At 46.3% G+C, this 16,219-nt stretch overlaps 1 protein-coding gene across 1 annotated transcript in view; it reads right to left on the reverse strand.

Annotated features, from left to right (window-relative positions):
* Window positions 1-16,219, reverse strand: part of PITPNC1 (phosphatidylinositol transfer protein cytoplasmic 1) — a 242,459-nt gene that overhangs the window by 59,923 nt on the left and 166,317 nt on the right. Inside the window, exon 6 of the mRNA XM_054976296.1 lies at window positions 11,647-11,718. Within this exon, the coding sequence (XP_054832271.1) occupies window positions 11,647-11,718 (72 nt within the window). The remainder of the gene's footprint in view (window positions 1-11,646; window positions 11,719-16,219) is intronic.

Below are 16,219 nucleotides of genomic sequence, written 5' to 3' on the forward strand. Positions count from 1 at the left end.
AATATTCAGTCAGGAGAAAGCAGGCAAATTGTGTGCGCACCTGAGAAAAGGATTTTCTTGTAATTGAGAGAGAAATTAGTATCAAAAGCAGGCAAACTGTGTCTGAAACCTGAGAGAAGATCTATGTGACTGGGTTTAAGTAAAGTAACTTTAAGAATTGAGAAACACTCTTTTGAAACCATCAAGTTTTAGAATATGAAACCGATACTCTTCTTGTAAAAATAAAAGTTTACTTTGGATTTTTTTTATATCCCAGAGTATCTGCCATTCCTATATCCCATTTCTTTCTTCAGGGCCACATAGTACCACGAAAAAGCCTGACCCTTGGGCACGTTACTAAAAGGAGAAATTTAAGTTATTCTGAAATTTAATTCCTGATGACAGCAATCTACCAAGAGGGGGCAAGAATAAAAGGCTTAAAGACCAAATCTACCCAAGAGGAAGTAAGGGTTGTAACACTTTCCTTTGTATCTTTCTCTCTTTCCTTCCTTCCTTCGTTCCTTCCATGTCTTCCCTTCTCTTCCTTTTTCCTTTCTCTTTCTTTCACTTTCCTTCTTTCCCTTCCTCCCTTTCCTTTCCTTTCCTTTCCTTTCCTTTCCTTTCCTTTCCTTTCCTTTCCTTTCCTTTCCATGTCTTCCTTCCTTCCCCTCCCTCCCTTTCCTTTCTCTTTCCTTCTTTCCATGTCTTTCTGTCTTTCCCTTCCTTCCTCCCTCCCTCACTTCCTTCCTTTCTCTTTCCTTCTTTCCGTGTCTTTCCTTCATTCCCTTCCTTCCTCTCTCCCTCCCATGTCTGTCTGTCTGTCTTTCTCTTTCCTTCTTTCCATGTCTTTCCTTCTCTTCCTTTCTCCCTTTCCTTTCTCTCTTTCTTTCTCTTTCCTTCTTTCCCTTCCTCCCTCCCTCTCTTCCTTTCCATGTCTTCCTTCCCTCCCTCCCTCCCTCTTTCCTTTCTCTTTCCTTCTTTCCATGTCTTTCCCTTCCTCCCTTCCTCCATCCCTCCCTTCCATGTCTTTCCCTCCCTCCCTCTCCCTCCCTCGGGAGGGGGGGCGGTGCACCATGCACGATGATGTCACTTCCCAGAAGCACGGCCCCGGGAGCACGCACGTGCTTTGCGCACACGCATATAGTGACAGGAGCGCCACCTCCTGCCAGGAGTTGCCCCGGGTGAAAGTTCCCCCACCTCTTTCCCCAGAAAAAAAGCCCTGCTAAGGAGTGTTCCAATGGAAGAGCCACTTAATTTAGAGGGAGGCTCCTTAGATTGGAGGAAAGCTTCAGGCTTGTGCCCAAAGTAAAGGTGGGGTATAACTATTTCAACAAACAAACAAACAAGCTTTGCTCAGTGAAGGGGTAAGAATCACCTCAGTGTATATGTTAAGTAAATGCCACAATGTTCCATTTTATCATACCATTATACTACCCAATTAAACTCTAGTCAATTAATCAGTAGTGGCTTTTAGAATGAATGGATCTTGTATTTGTTTGTCCTCTACATAATAATGTCACACCTAAGTGTGACATTATTATGTAGCTCCTGTCACTATACGCATGTGTGCAAAGCATGTGCGTGCTCCCGGGGCCGTGCTTCTGGGAAGTGACATCTTGCTTTTCTTTTACAAAGTGAGATCTGAAGGCCAAGGAAATATTTATTTTTTCTTTCTGTACTCATGATATACATACACACTTAGGTGGTTGTATTTCTAACCAAGTTAGCATTGACTTATGTAAACTGGAACATACACATGAAGCTGTTTTATATCAACTCACACCATTGATCCATATACAGTGCAGCTTTAAACAGAGTTGCATCCTTCTAAATCCATTGAAAGAAATGGTATAAAATGTTCTTCAGAATTTTTATATTGCCTCATAAGATTTTAAAATGGCAGTGGTGTCCACAGGTCAGACCCAGGGATGCTGTCACATCTACAGTAGTTTGGCCCTGAGGGTACTGATCCTGGAATCTTCTGCACCAAAAGTATGTGTCGTATCACTGATCCATGGCCATTCCTCACTGTAAATTATGGCTTAATATATATGTGAACCTTTATGATTTCTTATAAGGAAAGATCAAAGAATTTGTGAGTCAGTTCTGAGAAAAAGCTAAGAGACTGGATGGGATAGAGACTTATAAAATTATGAAATTAGAAACTGGATACAGTGAGCATTTTCTTCCTTCCCCATAATAATAGACTCAGGGGCACTTAGGGTTCCCAGGTTTGCCCCTCAGGGAGGTTTGCCCCTCTGCCCACCCACCAACTACTGGCAATCAGTGAGAGGTGGCAAACCGCCAGAGCATCATCTACCACCAGCATGCATTCTGGGCAAACGCATGGTGTGCACTCCCAGCCAGGCACAACAACATCACTTCCTGAAGTGACAACATTGCACTGGCTGCGAGAGTGCTCCTGGGTTTTTATACAAGGCTAATTTCCTATGCAAAATGTGGGAGAACTCCTGCAGTCAACTAGATGACATCACTTCTGGAAGTGATATCATCTCACACTGGCCAGAAGTACATGCACACGAGAAGAAGCCTGGTAAGTACTGCCCCCCCTCCCACCAGTTACCGGGGTGTCCTGGCAACCTGACGGGCAACCAATGATGTCTATGGGCAGCAGATTTAGGACAAATAAAAAGATTCACTCAACAACAACAACAACAACAACAAACATTCATTCAAAGAGTAATTAACTTGTGGAATTCACAACCACAGGATGTATGAAATGACCACTAATTTATGTATCTTTAAAACAAGAAAACAGGCAAGGTCATGGAGGATGTCATGAATGGATATTAGCCATGATCATACATGGAACTTTCATATTTAGATTAGAGGCAGTAATCCTGTGAATGCCAGTTCTGGAAAATAAAACAAGGGGTGGCCTTGCCCTTTGTGCCATGCATCTTGGGGCTTATAGTTGGCTATTATATGAAACAGGATGCAAGACGAGAGGGACTGTCATGGCCCAGTCTGAGAGTGAGGTCTCCTCTGGAGGACAGGAGCCTCGTGTAGCCAGCCAGGACTCCTCAGGAGAAGAAGAGTTCTGTGTAGCCAGCCCTAGCCCTGACTCAGCAGAAGCCAGCAATCAGGAGCAGCAGCTGCTGGCTGATCAAAGCCCACAGCCAGCAGCTGAGACACCAGCACCCTCTAGCTCCAATACCACAGGGGAAGCTCAGCCAGGGACTTCCACAGGGGAAGCCCAGTCAGGGACTGCCAGCACCACAGGGGAAGCCCAGCCAGGGGCTTCCACTCCACCAGGTTCACCCACGCCTAGAGAGCACCGCAGACAGCACCAGAGACTGAAACTGCAGGAGAGACGGCGCAGTGCTCGTCTCCTGAGCCGACGCCAGCTGCTGGAGAGCGACGATGAGTAGCGTCAGGATGGAGCCCCAGCAGCTGGCTGAAAACCACGCCTGGCTATAAAAGCCAGTCAGGAGCAACTGCCAGGCGTGGAAGCAATGTGTTGACTACCTGCAAACACCACCCCCATGTTCTGTGGACCTTGCCCATGCCTGCTTTTGGACCTGATGCTATTGGTAACTGACCTTGGACTGTGCCTGACCTCACTCTTGGACTCTGGACTCACTCCTGGTGTTATCTCATGCTCTGACCACCAGTTTGACCTTTGCTTTCGCTCTTGGAATTCCCCTTAGACTTTGGCATTAAGGCTTGGACTTGAGCCACCCTTCTTGGGCTGGCCCAGCCCATGACAGGGACTACTGATCTGGTCAAGCGTGGCTGTTCTTTCATTCTTACAATATGCTTGCTCGTAGTAGTTGAAATCAGTGGCTTTTTCACAAAAGTCACAAAGAAACCAATTACTCATTAGTAGGGGTGCACGCTTTGGGGATCCGATTCGGGTAAAATACCTGAATCGGGCCCAATCTGGAAAGCTTTGGAAATCCTAAAGCAAAGCTTTCCAAAGCATTCATAATGCTTCGGGAAGCTTCAGGGCCTTCAGGGATTAAATTTAAAGGGCCCTTTCGCAAACAGCAGGGCCCTTTAAACATATCCATTTCCCACCCTTACCCCACCACCCCCACTTCTCCCCACCCCCACTTACCGCTGGAGGAGGCAGCCTTCCTCCTGCCTGCTGGGGAAACCCGAAACGGGGAAACCCAAATATTTTTCAGGTGCACACCTCTACTCATTAGAGAACAGTTACTGTGATAACTTATACCTGGGAATTTATACCCTTTAAATAATTAGCTAATCTCTCCAGTTCCCTTCTATCTTTGTTGCTAGTCAGCTAACGGATACATGTTATTCAAGTCAAAGCTTTGATATGTTCACATGACAGTTCCTTATTGTCATGATGAGTTATAGGTGGTATTCATTATTACATTTTTATCTCTCCAACTTAAAAAGCACCCCAGTTTGCTTACAAACTTCAGAAGAGAGGGGGGTGGGAATATGATACAATCCCAATAAAATAAATGGGACGCACACAGCAAAAGCAATGTTTTAAAAAAAACAATTCAGAATAGTATTACAGCAATCTGCAAAGGCGTTTCGGAAAAAAATGTGTAGCATTATCTAGTCAGCTATTCTGTTAGTGTGAAAGCTTGGTAACTAGAACAAGTAATGCCAGTTCATTCAATTTGGTCTGTTTGATCCTAAAATGGACACTTGCATTGTGCTGGTTACATGACAGACAGTACTTATACAGAAGTAAGGTTCGCTTAATTTAATTGAATGTACTCTCTAAAACAGGGTTCCCCAATGAGGCATCTCTGGGAGCCATGGCACCTGCCAGTACTTCCCCTGGTGCCTGCTGAGCATTTCAGAAAGTGGACACGGCCATTGTAAGATGGGGCTTGTTACTGGCTGCCCTCATTCAAATGAAAGGTTTTTCCACAATAGCCATTTGAGGATCAGGAGGGCTGGTAAGCACCTGGGGGCTTTCCTTAGTCAGTGTGTGGTCTCATTCCCCCTTCAGGTTTTCCTGCTTTTATTTCCTCCTCCTCCTTTTTCTCCCTCCCTTCCAGGCATTCTTTCATTTCTTTTTATTCTCCTTCTGTGATTCTTTTGCGAAGTGAGGAGGGAAGAATTATGTTTGACTCTGTCTCTTGCAGCAGCCACTAGGGGTTTGGCTTCCCCTCCTACGGCAGACATTTTGGGGTTCCATTTTCAGATTTGGGTGTGTCTTCTCTGGCAGAGCTCGCCACCATCTCTCAAAATTCCTAAAGTGCCCACAGGGTCAGAAAGATTGGGAATCCTTATAAGAAGTGTGCTTAAGCTGCAATCCTAAAAACATTTTGTTTCCTGAGAGTAAGCTGTACTGAATAAAATTGGACTTATTTCTGATTAGGCTGGTTTAGGGTTGCACCTGAGTGTAATGTGATTCTCCATTGGGCAATCAAAGAGGCAGGACTAAAGTTCTTCCATTTGGTTCCCATTTAGCTTGAATATGGCTTATCTAGAAATATGTCTAACACTTCCTTGATAGTCAAAACTTACTCTCAGTTCTTGTTACGTACGTGCAAACTTTGCAATCCTGAGGCTAGCCCAGTACTGTGATGAAGAGTTCAAAGTTTGATTGTTACAACATCTTCCTAAAATACACAGTGTGGTAGATGCTGCTACAGGATGTCATACACTTTTGAGTTGCAAGTTAGGTACAGAACTTGTGTTAAGGGCTGGCATCGTGGGACTCCTGCTGAGGCCACCAACACTTGTCAGATTATTCTGATGCCAGGGGTACCTGGCCACAATAGAAGCAACAGAGCATGGAAGAACCTGCTCAGGAACCCTTCCTGTCAGGAAGGCTTTTCTACCTGGTGCAGCTGCAAAGGTAGTGGGGAAATGAAGGAAGAAATAAACATGGTGTGGGATAAGGTTGGCCAGGTTCCCCCTAGCAACCAGTGTGGGGGGTGGGGGGCTTATTGGATTGCAGAGACGCTTGTCTACAACATTCTGACATCACCTACGATGCACTGACATTACTTCTAGAAGTAATGACCAGAGATGGGCATAAACAGCAATACAAACTAAAAAAACCCCATGAACAGCCCTATCTGCTGTTCGCTTGTTCTGAGGCACCATTCTAAACAAACAGGTGGTCCTTGCAAGCCTCCTTGGCTGCTGTTCCTCAAGCCAGACAGTCTGACACCTGCAATCAATTCCCATGGCAACTCAGGCAGGGATTGTCTGAACTCTGTCTGAACTCCCGCTGTTGCCCTGGAAACCCCAATCTAAGCCCAATTTAGCTTGATAGGCAGGTCTTCCTTTCAAGTGTGGAGCCCCAAATTTGTTATAAGGGAGGCTCTGGTTTTGCAGACAGTGCAGACGGAGAGAGAGTTGCTGTTGGCATTTTGATACAGAGAGTGCATTGGAGCTTGAATTTTCTTTATGTGTGGCGGGATAGGGATCTACCCCTTCAAGTTCCAGGGTTGGTGCCAGGCTCTGGGCCAAGCTATTATTTATTATTGGTACCTTTCCTGCTGCCTGCTCAGGTAAGATTTCTGGGAGTGGTGCAGTAGGGATCTTGACTTGGATGATGGCTGGAGGAGAGCCTGCTGGCCCCCACGAACAGCCAACCATGAACATGTTCGTGAACAGGGCCGTGTTCATGGTTGTTCGTGAGTCCCTGTTCATGGATGGCTATGAACAACGAACATCATGTTCATTTTTTTTCTGTTTGTGCCCATCTCTAGTAATGACTGTGAAGGACAGCTGTATCAAAAGCTGTCCTGAGTGGGAGGTCCAGAGCAAAACACTCAAAACTGAGAATGAGTCCTCACTTCCACGATAACAAGCTGCCACTAGCCTCTCTTGACTAAACCTTCAGCTGTGGAACAGAGAGGCAAGTTCCCAGCTCTACCAGATATTAAGCAGGAAGTCAATCTTGCAAGGCAGACCACTATGCAGACTGAGTTCCACTATTTGAGTAGCTGTGACCAAAATGGGTCAAAGTACTGGATTCAGATCGAAGTTTGCAAATTCCCACAGAGCACGCATGGTTTGACTCCGAAGAGTTTATTAACAAAAGTGCAAACAGGTACAGACATACAACTGTGCAAAGAGAGAGGAAAACAATAAACACTAATTAAACTAAAACAGACTTTCAGTCTCCAGCCGAGGTCACCTTTCAGGCTAAACCAAAAGAGTCCAAAGTGCCAAAGTCTCAAAATCCAGAGACAGAAATCTTGGGCTGGCACCAATCCAAGTGAGCAGGACCGGAGCACAAAAGCAGGTAGCAGAAAACCCTTCAGCAACCATACAGAGTCCAAAAGCAATAAGGGTCTGGGTGGGTGGGTGAGGGGTGCAAGCTAGAATGAAGAGCCTTGTTTTATCCAAAACTTGTAGCAACTGGCCTGATCCCAATTAGCCAATCAAGGACAGTGCATGTACTTTCACTTAAGGTCTTTTGCTAGAATGATGCAATGTAGATGCAAGACCTTGAAGCTATGACGTTATTGCACCTGCGTAGTTCAATCCCAGCTCTGAAACTGCAGACCCAAACCCTGAACTGAACCAAGAAACAGATGGAGACAAGTCAGTTTCTTGACAATGACATCATGTTGCCAGCACCACCAGAACGTCTCTGAAATTTGGGGGGAAATCTATGGTTTTTGCTCGAATATCTATGCAAATAACTGCCTCTCCACCTATGTTCTGCCATGGCAGCTTCACTCATCTGGTCAGGGCCTTCTGCAGACACCACTCTGCAGCTGGGGCAAAATCAACAGCTGCCCATGCACGTGCTTTCTCTGTGGTAGCCCCCGTCTCGTGGAATGGCCTGAGGTGCTCTGGGCTTTCAGGAAACTTTGCAAAACTGAATCATTCAAGAGGGTTTCTACCCAGATTACAGGACTGTCATAAAAATAGCTCAGAGAGATGCCTTGGCAGGGATGTGAACTAAACTATTGGGTACTGTCTGCTGATGTAAACATGGGCCTACTAGGATGTTTCCACACTGCTAAACATGCCATGGAAATTAGTTATGCTTTATTTCAGATAGATTTCATCTGTGCTCAGCTTCATGTTCGTTTAAAATCTTCTGCGACCATTCCCTATCGTATCCCTTTCTCTGAGTGTCCTGTTGTTCATTATTATACTTTGCTCAGTAAATGTCCTATCTGTTAATTACATTGTATTTTCACTCGCACTGTAGAATCCGCCTTGGATCTCAGTGAGACAGGCGGGCTCATCGTCATCTTGTACTGATAATCTGAAACACTGCCAATAAACCACTAGTTCCTGCAAGAACCATAATTTTGGAATCCGTTTTTCCTCTAGAGGCAAGAAATACCAAATAGAAAACCTCTAGGCTGTTAACCGAAGCCTCCATGATTATTAGGTAAAGTCTGTTCGAAAGCTCTATCTGAAGCTTGGCTGCCTACAGAGTTCCAAGCGCTAACGTCCACTTATGCAACAGAATGCAAACAGACTGTGAGCAGTACCTGGTTTATTTTTGTGTGGTACAACTTAAGAGTAATAACAACAGTAACAGAGATCTCTTTCTTTTATGCATATCTCCTGGATCCCGATCTTGCCAAATGCTTTGTAACTCTAGTTTGCTAGAATTTAATCCATTCTCACAATTGTACAAGCTGTAAATCTTTACCTTAAAAAGCAGTCATGGGGGCTAATTTGGATCAAGATTGCGGTGCTAGGCTACAGAGTGTTTAACTATTTCCCTTTTGTGCTTATTCCCTGATAAGACCCCTCCAGCAGCTCTTACCAACTCTACTGGGACTAATAAAAGGCAGTTTCCATCAGTTGTTCCGAGGAAGTGGTTAATGCCTCCCCCCCCACTGTACCCTGATCTAAATGATATCCACCCATGGCCGCATTAGAGCATTCAAGTAAATATCAGAAGATCCATGTTAGGAGCAGGTTGGCCCTTAGACATAGCCTCTACTTGGGGCGGAGGGATATGGAAAGCTCAGTTCCTTATTCAGGCTGCTCATGTTGCTCTATAGTATACTGAATAGGAAATTGGGAAGTGAAAAACGATTCTAGTTTCTCCTGACTCTGCTAACACTCAGCAGTTTGTTAGAAAAGGTGTCAAAAGTTTTACAATCGGTGCCATCCTCTTCCCCCTTCATTATGTCCAGAGGCATTACTCTCTTCCAGGGATGTCTATTAAGAACCCATAATTGGCACTATACTCACATTATATATTGGTGTTAAAATATACTAGTGTAGCAGGGAGGGAAAAGATCACACATTAAGAAGAGCTACACACATGAGTTCCCCTTTCCACATCAATTTTATACAACTATTGGAAAAAGTGTCTTACAACTCAGTCCTAAAGGTGGGGTGGAAAGTCCATAGGAAGAGGACTAAGGCTTACGTGGGCACAACTTGCACTTAGACAGGTGTAATCCCCCATTCTGCCAGAGAGCGGGGAGGTGCTACTGTGGGCGGGCCGCCACCTGTGGCCCTGGCGGGCAGCCGTGCAAGTCCCTGTGCCGGTGTTGGAGAGAGCGGGGGGCGGGGGCGGGCTGCAAGTTAGTTGGCTTCCGAAGCTTCTTCAGGCCCAGAAATGCCCCCTGCAGTGGTGGAAAGTTACACCACGAAAAAAGTAGGCGTAGCCCATAGGCGTCCATTGAACGGGAAAACTTGGGCCCCTCTCCTCGTGCCCAACCCTGCCCTCATGGCCTGAACAGGGTATAGGATGGTGGGTGAGGCTCAGTGGGGGAGGGGGCAGTGGCAGCAGCCCCTGCCTGCCACAAAGGCAGTTGCCCAGAAAACTACTCTTGACACAGCCAGTTGGGGGGGGGGGGGCGCTACCCATGTGGGTTCTCTGTTCAGACTCCCTCAGCTGGGCCCCCTCCTGGCAGAGGATGAAGTGCGGTCAGTGGCCGAGTTGACTGGGTGTTCGTAACACCCTGATGCTGAATGGTCTCAGCCACTTGACTTTCTCCCGCACAGAACAAGATCATCCCAAGGCAGAGCGCTGTCTTGCCAGATGTTCAGGCATTATGTGGTTGCGAGCTGCACCTGTGGAACTACCACCACAGCTCTCAACCAATGGACAAATTCCTAGACGTTGCAGATTGGGCTTGGCCTCTGCTGCGCACTGGCCTGGGTCACTTGCAACATGTGTCTGTTTCCCTTGCAAGTAGATCGCCACTCATCCTGGAGACCAAGGAGCATGGCTGTCTTAGCTCCCCTAAGCCTCTGCGAGTGCCATTCAGGTCCAGCCCAGGGAGCACTTTACCAAGGCAGCCCGTGGCTCAGCCACATTGGTAGGAAACACATCCAGAGAATCTCTACACCTTTTCCAGTTTAATAAAATATGTGTTGAAAAACAAGAAACTGCTGTCTTTTCACTCGCTCCCCTGATATTGACAGTAGCTGCCGCCACTCCCAACTCCCCATCGAGACGTCTTCCCACACATCCCTGCAAATTTTTCCTGGATCAGGGCTTGGATGGATGGGGTAGGCTCTGCTGCCAGGAGGAGCAAGTGGCAAGTGGCACCCTGTCCAGTGTCCCTGCCCCTTCCCCTCAATGTAACTTCAGCCTTTTGTCCCCTCAATGTAACTTCAGGCAGTGGGGTGGGAATTGAAGTGTGGCCCATGAATGTCTGAAGGGGGGGGGGGAGGCTCCACTGAGGACTTTCATTCTCTGACAGACTGAGCTGCTGGCATCTGATGAGCCAGGCAAAAGGGAAGGCGGAAGTTACTGCTGGGAAGTCGGGGATGTGGAGTGACATCTTGGGATCTCCAGAGCTCCTCCTCCGGGAGGATGGACCAACCTCCATTTCACTGTTTGCGGAAGCAGGGATGCACTTGGGAAATCTGACATGGGGAGGGGGTGAATGGCAGCCCCCAGAGCAGTTTCTCTGCTCCTGCGGGCTGTCAGTCCACTGGGGGGGGCATCACCCCTGGACTGGGGCATGGCTCTCGAGCTTCAACCCGCGTTCTCGCATTGTTATGATGCAGTGATGTTTTCAAATGGTGCCGCCGCAAGTCTGTGGGCGCTTTGCACACCCTTCTGGCCTCTCACGTGGTTTTCAATGGGCATTCCTGTCACTCATTGGAGAACCCCCCCCCCACCTGCCTCTCTGGATCCTGGGGGCTGCTCCCAAGTGCTACAGGCTTTCTGGTCCCACTTTTCAGGGAGGGGGAACCTGTTTTTCATGGTAGTGGCAGTAGCGGCGGGGATTTGCAGGCGCACCGAGCTGCAGCCACCAGCCTGGCCCTCATCAGAAATGGGGGCTGGACGGGTGAGAGGGTGGGTGTTCGATCCAGACCTTCACTGTCACCTCTGTCCCCTCTCCAGCAGGGATGCCTGCTCCCCGATGGGGGGGCTATTGGTGGGCAGTGAGGATCGTGGCATCCCCATTGGTTGCCACTTGCCCCTCGCCTTCCTGTCAGGGGAGGGGTGTGGCCATTGGCTGGTGTAAGTGGGGTTGTCAGGGGAATGGCGGGCGGGTGCTTCTGCTGGAGGCCACACCTCACTTTGCTACACTAGGGCGCCGGCGGAACTCTCCTGCAAAAGTCCATAGGGAGCAGCGGAGCGGTGCCCCATTTACGTCGATGCACAAGCGAAGGCGCTGCCTCGGGGCTTAGGACTGAGCTGCCCATGTCTGACTAAATACTAGCTAAGTGCGAACACCCATGATCTGAAGTTCATTTTAACAGATGTCTTTACACATATTTCACATTTAATTGTTAACAAGAGTTGACACTTACATTATCATTGCTTCCTTTGTTGTCTTCATATTTTGTCTCTATGTGAATGGAGAATTTGGGTAAAAATGAACACTGCAAAGAAACAAAAATATTTATCAGAACAGCAGCAACCTTGAACTATATAATCAGTTCTATGCTAAATCTAATAATAAAATTGGTAGCTTTTGACAATCACAAATACAGCAAAAAACCCCAGAGACAAGACAGAGTTCTCTACCTTCTCAGAAAAACATGATTTTGTAAATTAATTGCAAGAAAGGAGTTCAACACTCAGATGAGAATGAAACATGAATCTTGAGAAGTGAGCTGTGGCTAACCAAAGCTCCTGCCCTACCACAAATTTTGTTAGTCTTACAGGTGCTACTGGACTCTTGCTCTTTTCTACTGCTACAGACAGACTAACACAGCTAGCTACCCATCTTGATCTAAACATGCTCCAGGAAGCATGGAACGCTGAGGGCAGCTGAGCATGTGTTAACAAGGAAACTGGCCTGCTCAACCCCTTCAGAACTCTAGAAACCCAGAGGAGGAGATTTCCCAGCGCTCTCTGCCCCAATTCCTTGTGGGTCTCTCTGGGTTGTTCCCTCTAATATCAAAGTTCATGGCTAAGTGCCTATGAGCATTGTAGCAAAATTGGCCATCCATTGAAAAAATAACAGTGTCTGCATCTCATGGACGGAAAATATACTTTTGTAAATTTTAAAAAAGGAGTCCCTCCTCAAGGCCTAAGACTGGGCATGGTCATAGGCTCTTTCGGAAGTACAGAATATTGAAGGCAGTTGAGCATCTGTTAAAGAAAAGGAAAGAATGGTGATAAGAAACCTCAACAGCTCAAGTTTTTACTGTATCCTGCAGGGAGAGGTTTGAATCAGGGAGGCCCTCAATTTATTAAATCTGCTGGCTTTGGTAGTTTCTTTGCTAGTTTCTTTATTAATGAACAGAGGGTTGCCAGGTCCCCTTACCCTCCCGGTGGGGGGGGGGACCCAGCACTCACCTTCTTCTTCATCATCATCATGCACACACACACGCTTCACACTGGGCCGATCTGGGCTCCAAATGGCCCTGATTTGGCCCATTTGGGGCCCAAACCAACCCCAGGCAAAGCATGGCAGAGCTTCTGGGACAGCACAATGCTGTCACTCCCAGGAGTGGTGTTGCGCTGCCTAGGGAGTGCACCATGGAGGCCTGTTCCCCTGCTTTCCCCCCTCTGCCAGCCAAGTGAGTGGGAGTTGGTGGTGGAAGGTGGAAGCAGGGGATAGCCCACTCCCACCGAGGAACAGAACCCTAAATGAATAAAATATTTAAAAACATATTACAGATCAGGTTTCAAGGGAATCTGGTCTATATTAAATGAAACAAGAACAACTGTGGCACAATAGGATGAGTGGCATGGGGTATAATGCCACAGAGTGCACTCTTCACAGTAGCCATTTTCTCCAGGGGAACTGATCTCTGTTGCCTGGAGATCAGCTGTAATCCCGGGAGATCTCCAGCTACCACCTGGAGGCTGCCAACCCTACACAAGCAAGAACAGATGTCTTTAAAAGCTTCGACAGACACTGGGGGAGCGGGCAGTGTTTGCTATGCAAGAACATGGCTGCAGAAAATAGACAAACAAGTAAAGAAGGTGAATTTACTATTTAAACTCTGTTCTCATCGTCTACAAAAAAGGGGCAAACTTACCTCAGCTGTCACCACTGGCACCTCAAGTTCACAAATCCCATACAATTCCACTGATATTCTGGATCTTTCATAACCACTTTTTCTCACCCTTCCCCCCAACCTCATTTTACAAATAAAAGACAGATTTCACAGCACAGATATACTTTTAAATGAAAAGGAAACTGGGGCCATACTGATATATGGATATACATAAAGCCTTGTCCAAAGCCAACTGTCAGACGTACTGATGTGAATCGAGATTTCATTCTATACAAGTTACAAAATGGCTGCATTCTGAGACAGGCGCATACATACATAGCTCCCCTCACTGTTCCCCCTTCCCCTTGTGCATGCAGTCAGTGTCTGTAACTTAGGGCTTCTGGTATTTGGAATTTAAATTTGATGACAGATACTACTATCAGATAAAGGGGGTGGCGATGGGGTGTTCCGCCGCCCCCAGCATTGCCAACCTTTTTATGGCCCAACTAGAGAGAGAATATATTTTGAATAGTAATACTAATCCCTATAAGACACATATTCTCTTTTATCGGCGGTACATAGACGACGTGGTCATGATTTTGGATAACATAGATGTAGCAGAGGATTTTGGACGCTGGATAAATACAATTAGTGCAGATATTAAGTTTAGCTGGCAGGGGAACATCGAATGAATAAATTACTTGGATGTCACCATCTACAGAAGAGGGGAACATAAATTGGGTGTGCGCCCCTTTAAAAAAGCAACAGATAGATGCTCCTACCTTCAATACACCTCCTTCCACCCGAGAAGACTAAAATACAACATTCTGGTCGGCCAGTATCTGAGACTAAAACGTAACTCTTCGAGAGAGGAGGATTTCCATTATAATAGCAACCTCCTAGACGATGCCTTTGCTAGCAGGGGATACCCGCAGACTGCCATTAACTCGGCAAGAAACAGGGCAGTAGAAACACCGCGGGAGCAATTATTAACACCAAGACGCCGGGAGGCTACAAAACTAATTAGGTGGGCCATAGATTATACGGCCATGACCACCTCCATTTGTAATATCATACGTAAACATTGGCATTTGATCGATCATATAGAAGGGTGCGAAGAGAGCCCGACCCATCGGCTTTCGGCACACCCGCTGTCTTAAAGAGATACTGACCAGGTCCGAGTTTAAACGCAATGAGGTTGATAATGTTGCGGTTAGGGTCCCAAGAGACCATTTCTCGTGTGGGGACTGCAACACGTGCCCACTTATGGTGAAATTAGAAGAAATAATACCCAGGAGCCTGGCACGCCCGAGTGGTTTTTCCACCTGTAAGACTTCCTACATTGTGTATGTTATTAAATGTAGTTGCCCCCTATATTATGTGGGTAGCACCACCCGCGCTCTCAAAATCAGGATACAGGAACACATATCCAGGATTAGGCATCAGGTTAGTGAAGCTCCAATGGTTGCCCACTATTGTAAGCACCATCATAAAATGGATGAATTAAAAATATCAGTACTGGATATACTCAGGGGAACTTCCACGGCCAACAGCCTTAGGGAATTAATGCAATTCGAGATGAAGTGGATTTTTAAACTTGGGAGTTTGGCCCCGAGAGGACTCAATAATGAAATTAACTTTTCCTGTTTTTTGGGAACATGAGGGAAATTGAATATCTTTAGACATCAATAATAATGTTTATGGCTGTATAATTCGCTGTACTTTGACTTGTATTGTATGACTTTTGGCCACTTTTGTGATGTGATCCTGTCTCAAACCACGTTTGTCCCTGCCATCGATGGTTACATAGGGTGTATGGCCCTTTAAGGGAAATATGAGCTGCTCTGAGGGAATGTATTTATATGAGTTGTTAATTGGATCGTGACTGTTCGTTTGAAAACTCCACTGTATATGGCTTGTGGAAGAACACAAGAGAACTGTGTCCTTGGTGATTTGTAAGTATTATGATTGTAACACATTTGTAATTTTTAATTTTAATTTTTGTATGTTATAGAAATGAAATAATTTTTATTCCAGTCCAAGTAATTCGTGCCCTGGATGAAGTACAAGATACGAAATGGGAATGTTTAATATGCACGCATAAGCCCGTCGGCACATCCACTTTTATCCACCTTTGGACTGGAAGCCACCTTAATGTTCTCCATTCCCATGCCTGTGGAACTCATTGAGACATGAATTGATGAGAAATGAATACAGGACTCGGACAGACTTTAGATGAATAGATTTATTTAATTGCTTGTATCTATAACCTTCATATTAATTGAATATTCACTTGCACTTTGCACTTTGCACAAATATATAAAAATTTTGATACTTATTTATTGCTTCTAAATTATATGTATTCCCGGACTTGTATGGTTGCTTTGCCATGCCCAGAAGATGGCAAAACCCCTCCAGGATCTCTAGCCAAACTAATTTGTGGAAAACCACCACCCGAACCCAAGGTGGCAATTGGCATTACCCTGGACATGTAAGAAGGGCCATGAAAACCAAGCACTGATGCAACCCCTTCTGCCCTTCCCCTCTTGACCTGCCCAGGCTCACAGAATCAGCATTGCTGTCAGATGGCCATCTAGCCTCTGCTTTGAAACTCCAAAGAAGGAGAGCCCACCACCTCCCCAGGAAGCCTGTTCCACAGAGGGACCGCTCTGTCAGGATGTTCTTCCTAATGTTAAGCCGAAAACTTTTGTTTTAATTTCAACCCATTGGTTCTGGCTTGAGTTTCTGTGGCAGTGGGAAACAACTCCGTGCCATCCTCTATACTGCAGCCCTTCAAGTACTTGAAGATGGTTATCATATCACCTCTCAGTCGTCTCCTCTCCAGGCTAAACATTCTGAGCTCCTTCAACCTTTCCTCATAGGACTTGGTCTCCAGACTCCTCACCATCTTCGTTGCCCTCCTCTGGACATG

This window comes from Eublepharis macularius, chromosome 4, assembly GCF_028583425.1.
Source record: "Eublepharis macularius isolate TG4126 chromosome 4, MPM_Emac_v1.0, whole genome shotgun sequence".
NCBI lineage: Eukaryota > Metazoa > Chordata > Lepidosauria > Squamata > Eublepharidae > Eublepharis > Eublepharis macularius.